The 8,525-nt window shown below is 41.8% G+C and overlaps 1 protein-coding gene across 1 annotated transcript in view; it reads right to left on the reverse strand.

Annotated features, from left to right (window-relative positions):
• Kcnh8 (potassium voltage-gated channel subfamily H member 8) overlaps positions 1-7,628 on the reverse strand; it is a 373,064-nt gene extending 365,436 nt beyond the window's left edge. The window contains exon 1 of the mRNA XM_051204195.1: positions 7,373-7,628. Within this exon, the coding sequence (XP_051060152.1) occupies positions 7,373-7,448 (76 nt within the window). The 5' untranslated portion in view covers positions 7,449-7,628. The remainder of the gene's footprint in view (positions 1-7,372) is intronic.
• Positions 7,629-8,525: the final 897 nt, after the last annotated feature.

The raw sequence follows: 8,525 nt of genomic DNA on the forward strand, positions 1-8,525 counted from the left end.
TCTCCAGTATTTACATGTTTACATGTGCTGACACACATATAGTAGTAGTGTAACACAGCAGTGACCACTGCATATGTGGTCATAGGTTTGTGAGATGTGGTAGAATTCTAAGCTTGCATTTTGTCACCTTTAACTGAAAAAAGAAGGAGCTGTCTTCTAGGCATTGGATCGTAGTCAGAATAAACAGATGGGAACCTGTCCATGTAGACAAAACAATAAGCAAGTTTATTTTGGACCTATCCTAGAAAATCATTTCATAATTAATGTAATCATAGAAACCTAAGTAAAAGAAAACTAGTTAACTCTTGACAACAAATAAAAGTGTCTAAAGACTTACTCTAGCCTACAAGGAACTTCAAATTCTTTCACTTAAATGGGTAAACTGTAGAGAAAAGGCTCTGTTGCAAGTCCAAGAAATGGGATGAACCTCTCAGAGGCAACTTTTAGGATGGGTCTCAATGTTCACAGAGCATCTTTTGTTTCAGATCACCAAGATGAGTAGAGTGCTCTGGGACCTGGAGTGGTGCAATTTGAATTGTGCTGCAGCATCATCCTCAACCCTGGTAATACTGAGATCTTTGGCTGTTACCAAAGAAGGAGTAGTAAGCCAAGAGACAGCTGTAAGCAAGTGCCACCAATTAAATGGTCACATTAGTCCTGGTAGAAATCATTCTGGGGATAAAGGAAGCTGACAGGAGAGGAGTGGAGAGGAAACCACTGGCCCGGGAGTCTAATTAGAGCGTGTGAACAACTGCGACAATGGGAAAAGGAAGACCCAAATTAACACACGAACAATGAAGAGTGACAGGACACAGGGGGTCAAATTGTGGTGTTTTTGTAGCAAAACATAAATGAACTGTAAACCAATTACACATGTAGGCAGTGAAGGCTAACTTAACTCTCTAAACTGGAGTTGGGTGGATGGTATTGCTAAGAATAGGGCCAGAAAACAAAACAAGACAAATATGCTTGATGAGCTAGAAAATATTATTAGTTTGTCTGGGGACAAGTGAATTTTGAAGGGCTTAAGGGAGACAGCATTAACAGCAGCAGAAGAATTCAAGATCTATCTTCAACGGAATTTACAAGCTAAGAACTACATCTGAGTGTTTAAATTACTGAGAAAACTCTTCAGTTTTTCCAGTGGCTAAATTTGAATGATGCCATGGGCAAAATCTTATGTATTTTGTTTCTAGACTCTGACTCTACTAAAGCAAAACGGATTAGAAACTGCAGAGTTTGGATGTTCTCAGCAAACACACCACAGGGGAGATACATTGCATGCTGCAATTGTAATTCTGTGCCTTTTAACTATAGACTTCATCCAGCAGGTATCCAGGGACTGAATGCTGGCACACCTGCCATCAAAGCCACCAGGACTGAATTCCAGCAAACCTGCAAATCTTTTTTCTCCACCACAGGCAAAAGTCTATAGAATGCAGGGGAGAACTACCAGGAGAAGAGTAGGTCTGCAACCAGAAATCAACACTTTTTTCTCCTAACATTAACTTAACTCCCTGGGGGAAAAATAGGCATTTCCCATAGAAAATGAACACAGGAGTCTAAGGGGCCCATAACCAAGCAGAGATATAGTATTAGGTTCTGACAAGGCACCCTAGATTTAAAGGCCTTCTATAATTGCTCTGCCCTTATCCACCAACCACTATCATGCTCCTTCTTATTCTTGAAGGTATGTATTCTTCCTGAAAACCCATCTAAATGTTAGTGGCAAGTGTTTCAGAAATTGGCAAAGTCAATAGAATGGGTTTGGACACATAAGCATTCCTATTTGGGTGTCAGTTTTTGTATGAAGACTTCTCAGCATAACTACGGCTCTTAGCCCTTTCTGAGCTAGATTACAACAGTGTATATATATTATTTTTGCTGCCATTGAGAAAAAGACAACGTTGATTTATCCCAGTGCTTTGTATATATACAATGTCCATTAAGCATGATAAGAAAGGGAGATAAGGGCTGAGGTACTATGCTCCTTTCTCCATGGAGAATATGGGAAGTATGCCAAGTATAGGATATTTCAGAAATATCCTAGGACACTCCACACACTCAAGCATGGGTCTTTTGTTCTCTGCTAAGCTCATTGACAAGATGTCAAAGGCTGTGGCTTCTGGCCTGAAGGTAAAGCCAAATGCAAAGCCTAAAATAAATGTGGGCACAATACTACTCTTAACCTATTATATCCATGTTTGTTGTTGTTATAACGATGTCAAAATAAAATTACCTGATATCTTTCCTTCAAGACTATGCAACTTTTTAATTAGTTGAATACACTATTAAAAGAAATGCATTTCTGGTAAAGACATTGAGTCTAATCCTTGTGATTCAAATACTCTGTTCATTGCCACAAATGTTATGGGGCCATCTAAAACTTCTTTCACAGGTGAAGAACCCATGGACAAAATCAGGAGAATGAGTGCAGTCTCTTCGCCTCTCTCATCCCTCTTCCCCACTCCTTTCCTTCCCCCTTCTTTCCTCTACCTCTCTGATAAAGTAAAACAAAATTTAAACTTAAAAACATAATTCAGTTTAAGACAACCACCCTGAAAGCAGGAGAACGCCCTGTGGAGTTTCTTGACTATGAAACAGGAAGGTAGGAGGAAGGACGAGAAAAGCATCTTCCCCAGAGTTCATGTAGAAACTAGCTTAGTTAGAATCTTCCCTAACATGGTAAAAACAGCCCAGTCCCCTTAGTGTGCAGACTGGCCTTGGGTGCCACTCCTCACAGATGCCTCACATCTAGCAGAGGCTCAAGGCCAGGTACCTCCAGCTCTATAAAGGGCTTCGGAGCATCCTCCCTTCATCCAAGACACTTGAGACTCGTTTTCAGAAATGTTTTCCCATCTCCCTCTGCATCCACATGAGAGGACAAGGAAAATATCCTAGGCTGTTTCATACACACGCCATCGTCAGATGTGAGAGAAAATTTTCCCATAAGATAGATCTTATGTTCCTAAAGTCAGCATGGCATCCTGCATACTGAATTAGCAGGGTGTGCTCAAAAACCTGCTTTGTGAACTAGCAGGTGTGAAGCTCAGTAGGCTAGTACAATGGTGAGGAGACACCAGCTGTGGTAGGAAGAATTCCCACATGGATCCTAAGAGTCTGACCTATACATACACACCCCATGAAACTTTTTCCGTGGAATGTGAAGGAAACACATGAATATGCAGATGAGGCAGAAGTTAAGGATATAATTAAGATGTTCGGTGAGCTGGTCTTTCGTTCATCAGAAAGGAGATTATCTTGAATAGTCCTGATTTAGGGGAATTTCTGCAAGAGACCCTCTTGCTGGTCTCAAAAAAAAAAAAAAACTGCTCTCTTATGAGACCATGTGTGGGAGGGCCTGTGGAGCAATAACACAGGGCAGGATCTACCTGTTAACAAGAGTGCCTGAATGACAGCTGGAAAGAAAGGGGGACCTCATTTATAGAGGTACAAGTCTGCCAATCACTGCTTTAGGCTGGAAGGGAACTTTTGGCCTCAGATGAGAGCACAGATCCAGCTGACAACTTGTTTATGTACTTATGGGCATCCCAGACAAGGACTCAGTCCATCCACAACTACAAAGGGGAGATGATAAACCTCTATGCTGTGATGATTATCACACAGAAATACAACACTAACATAGACACTTGGTTTCTAAGCATAGATAATCAGGAAAACAAAAATCTGTATCAATAGCAGGTTTGAGAGAGAGAGAGAGAGAGAGAGAGAGAGAGAGAGAGAGAGAGAGAGAGAGAAGAAGAAGAAGAAGAAGAAGAAGAAAAAAGCAAGACCAAAGAGCACAAATCTTTCTGAACTTGGAGAAGGTGTCCGGGAGATGATTCCCTCACACAAGCTTTACCAACAGGGCTCACACATGATAAAATTCATTACTTTCTATCAGCCTCCAGTGACATTCCCTGAACCACAACTCAGCAAAGACTGAAGGAGAGTTGTGCTGGCTTCTGCCCTAACTTCCTATGCCCTTTGCCCAGCACTAAGTGCACTGTGTTTCTTCCTACACTTTTAACATGAAGGAAATAAAATTATAATAATAAGAACAAAACAACATTGAAAATTGTCTCCATAAAGAAAGAACTTCAACTTTAATCAATTTCTTTAGGTATTTTAGTCAGGCTATAGAAGAATACATAAAATATATACAAATACTAATGTTTTGATGATGATAGACACCACCTCCTTGATGGTGTACATCAAGTTACAATTTGTTTTAGTAACCACAAAGAGAAAGAAGTATTTTGTCCAAATTTAGATAAAACTGGAAAATGTAGGCTAATGCACCATAATGTTTGAAATGGACATGTCTTTATATCTTCCAAAAACAGAAAACAATTTTCCATCAAATGGTATTTAGTAACAAATATTCACACTTTAAAATCTAGATTTCTTTTTCTAAATATGTCTGTAAATGTTTGGTTGTCGTATTTTCCCATTAGCATTTATTTTAGTAGTAATATACTTAAAGCCAATGTGGATTCAGAGAAGTTACAATGTACTAAACAGTTAATAATAAAAGTAGCTATATATGCATGAGCTATATATTGAGTATGATGCTATCATCATATGTACCTATGTGATTTAAGTGAAAAGTGTTAGTCCATGTAATGAAGCAAATAAATTAATTGCAATTATTTCTTTTTCCATAAATGGGGATTCAACAACTAATGGGCTCTTAGTGTCTCTGTCTCATTACACTCTAGTTAAACAAACTAGAAAATGCTTCAATATGTATACTTTAGTTATAATTTCATTTAAGCAATATTTGTTTTCCAATAATGTGTATAAATTACATACCTGAAATGAAAGGAAAGAGAATTTGTTTGTGCAGATCAATAGAGCATCACTGAGTGATAAGAACTCACTTCCTTTCTGCTCTCCTGTCACATGACAAATCTGTAGGATTATGCTGTAGACTTCTGAAGGGGAATACATTCTTCTCCACTGGGGACACTTAAATTATGCTCTGTGTCCTTATAACATTTTTAATTTTGATAGTAAATCAGCAAGGGTTTAGGTTAGAAAGGGAATTTTTGCCAAGGTATTTTCTCTTTATCTTTATTAAAATTGCTTAAAATAAAACTAAAACTCACACGAGATTGGTTATAAAACGCATTTCAGAAATGAAGTAGAAATGAACAGAGTCAACTTAGTGTACATGGACTAAAGTAGCAGTATGAATATTTCAGAAGTTTTTAATTGCAAAGGTAGCACTTTCGATACTTTAAAACTTCCCTATAACCTTGTCTCTCAAAAGAAAATAAATGTCTTTTACAAATGAATCAAGAGAAAGGAGAATATTAATAGGAAAAAAATTTCAAGACTAATACTCTGATAAAAATCGTGTCATCAAGATCAAATGTCATAAGATCAAATAAACCGTTAGCTGGAAAAGTGATATTCTCACAATTCTAGATTTAGTAAATTCTGTGATTGAGAATTCACTTAAATTTTAGGTTATTGAAGTAATCCTACAATAAAAAAAAAAAAGATTAAGTGAGAAAATGACAATCTTTTTGTAGTGGGGTTTCTTGTGAGAAAAGGTATTCATTAAATGTTACAAACAAAACCTTGACACTGCCAAGCTTTGTATTTCTTACTACTTGGGAATACTGGAATTTCACGCATCCTGTATCTCTCCCAGACTCTAGGAGCACAGATAAGCCATGGCTGCCAAATAGCTTTAGGTATGTTTTTACTTGTGCTAAATGTCGGCATATAATGAGCTTCTCAAATAAGGATTTAAAGTTTTGTGACCTTTAAATTTTCTATTCTTTAGCAAGAACATATATTGGAGAGATTCATACACACACAGATACACCTCTCCTCCTGTGCACCCTTACTCATCATGAGAATCAGAAAGAGGCCACATCCTCATACTACAGCCTCTTTGATCAGCAAATGGAATCGAAATGTCCCTCTATAGTGGTTCCCAGGGTTATGCTGGGATGACTTGGTATGCACTGTGCTCCATTCAACTTTAAGTGACAATGACATAAGCAAATCACCATTTCTAATAGCATCACCTCCAGAACATGCACTCGGGACTGATGCTTAGAACATCTTGGTTTGGAATATTCAACTTTAAGAACTGCCACCTGCTCAGAACTGCTCTTCTGGGATCCTGGCTAGAGCAGCTAGAGACAGCAATGCTGACTTTGGTAGTGGTGACACTGGCCAAGGACTTGAACTTGTCCTCAAAAAATTTTTTGTTATTGTCATATAATAAAACCCAATATCCACAGCAATGCCTATATGAAAAGGGAAAGAATGGGTAACTCTAAAGCTTATTTTTAAAGAACAGCTACCAAAAAAAGGGAGCACAATAGCCTTGATTAGGCTGAATTTCAAAACCAAAACCCGAACAAAATCAAAAAGTATTTCACCTTTCTCTGATGCAAAACTTGCCTAAGTCTTCCAAAAGGTTGAAATCTTGTGTCCTCTCCCTACACGTATATCCAGAGCGCTGATACGGGAATGGAAGTAGATGTTAAATTTCCCATAGGCTTCAGGAGATTCGTGTATACGAGTATTGTATAATAGACAGGAAAGGGGACAGAAGCTCACAGAAGCTGCCTACAACAAGAACATGGGTATTCTGGTGGAACCTAGGCTCCAGCAGAAGCCTGAAGAATAGAGGACCTGACCGTGGTCCTGAAAGATCACAGGCTATTTCCAGAAAGACATAAAGCACCCTATCTGGATAAACATTTTTTCCAGTCCAACCAAAGAAGTCAGATATTCAGTACTATTTATCGTCACAGAGCTCTGAAACTTCCCATATGGTCGAGTCAGCCTTCACAACGTCCTTCCTCAACAGTCTTTCCTCAAGTGTCCTGGTCATTTCAGCATTATGAGACCAGATGCTGACAGACTCCCAACACTCAGAAAGTCTGACAACGGCTCACACCTAGCCTGGCTGGATCTCCTCAGGATTTCTTAAACTCGAATGGGACGACACAGGAGTCTGAGAAACCTCCAAACTCTAACCCGGGCAGTCTGGGAACTCCAGAAAAAAAATAAAGTGCACAGCATCTCCCCCTGCTCCAAGCTCCTCAAGGCGCCACACAGTACAGGTCCTACCGCGAATCACTTGTCAATCATTCTTCAGACCTGTGTTTCAAACCTGGGCAATTAAGGGTACCATCTGCAATACCAGGTGCTTTTATTATTTGTATGTGAGTGTGAGAAGGGGTATTGTTTTATTTTATTTTCCTCCCCTAAAAGATGCCCTGGCTACCCTGGCAAGAAAAGAAGGAAAATTATTGTGCGGGTGAAATCAGGGAAGCCGGAGCAAAAGTCCAAGAGAAAAACCATCCTAAGGAAATGGGCAACTCCGGCAAGCTCTACTTACGTGTTCCGTCGAAACGGGTGGCGATGGTGTCCAGGAAGGTGTTCTGCGGAGCCAATAATCCTTTCATTACCGGCATTTTTCCAGCTCGGTGTGAAATTCCCCATCAAAGTTTGTCCAGAAGGATGGCTCTGCGGAAAGTACCAAGCTTGGAGAAGCTACCGGGAGCGTGATGACGGCAGGGGCGGGGGGCCAGGCGTGCAGAGGATGGGGCCAGGCAAGGAAGAGGGGAGGGTGGCCGCAGAAGGAGCTACTCCCCGGCCGCCGAGCCGGAGCCAGAGCAGCCCTCCATCAGCAATCTGAACCCGCCTTCTCCCGGGCTCCGCTCCCTCCTCCTCCTGCAGTGACACCCCCCAGACACCCCCAAGGTCTCTCCGTAGACCCTACGAAAGCCCACGGTGGCCCGGGGCGCCGCGCCCTGACCTGAGCTCTGGGGTGGTGGAGCTCGGCGCCCCACCTGGGGAAACTGCGGGCGCTGAGCCTGGAGTACCCCAGGGACGCTGAGAAACCGCGAAAAGCTAGCCAGCCCGACTCCCACCCCCCAGGAGCCAGGAACAAAGACCCCTTTGTTCCCGCTCCGTCCTTCTCCCTGGAGACCAGAGTCCCGTGGGTGTGGTGTCCTGGAGGGGAGGAGATAGGTCACTGCAGGTAACCCGCCTCCGCCTAGAACTTGGGAGGGGAGGCCCCCCACGGTGGTGTCCTAGGTAGCAAAGGCAGCCTGGGGCATCGAAGGGAGGTGTCCCCCTTCCGGTGCACCTGCCATTCCCAGCTCCAAGTCAGCTGGGCGCCTACCACCCCCCACCCTCGCGCCGGTCACCAGGGTCTCTCCAGCCTCGGAAAACTGACCGAAGCTTGAGGTGTTGTGACCTGTCCTTCCTCAGCTCTGACAGGGAATTCAGGTACCCTCCCCTTGCCAAATTATCCTTGCTCTCCCCAACCTATCCAAACTAAAAAAGGGGGGAAATACCGTCTTAAATCGGCAATGGTTTCCCACTCTTCCGTTAAATGTGCTTAGTGTTTCTAGAAAAGTTTGCTATTTTTATTGATTTACAAATACATGGAAGTAACAGAAGAGACTTTTCTGTGTAAAAACTGCTTCAACACAATCTTCCCAGGCCCATCCCCGCTCTAAGCCCCACCCCCACCCCAACCCCCG

The sequence above is a fragment of the Phodopus roborovskii genome, unplaced genomic scaffold, assembly GCF_943737965.1.
Source record: "Phodopus roborovskii unplaced genomic scaffold, PHOROB, whole genome shotgun sequence".
Taxonomy (NCBI): domain Eukaryota; kingdom Metazoa; phylum Chordata; class Mammalia; order Rodentia; family Cricetidae; genus Phodopus; species Phodopus roborovskii.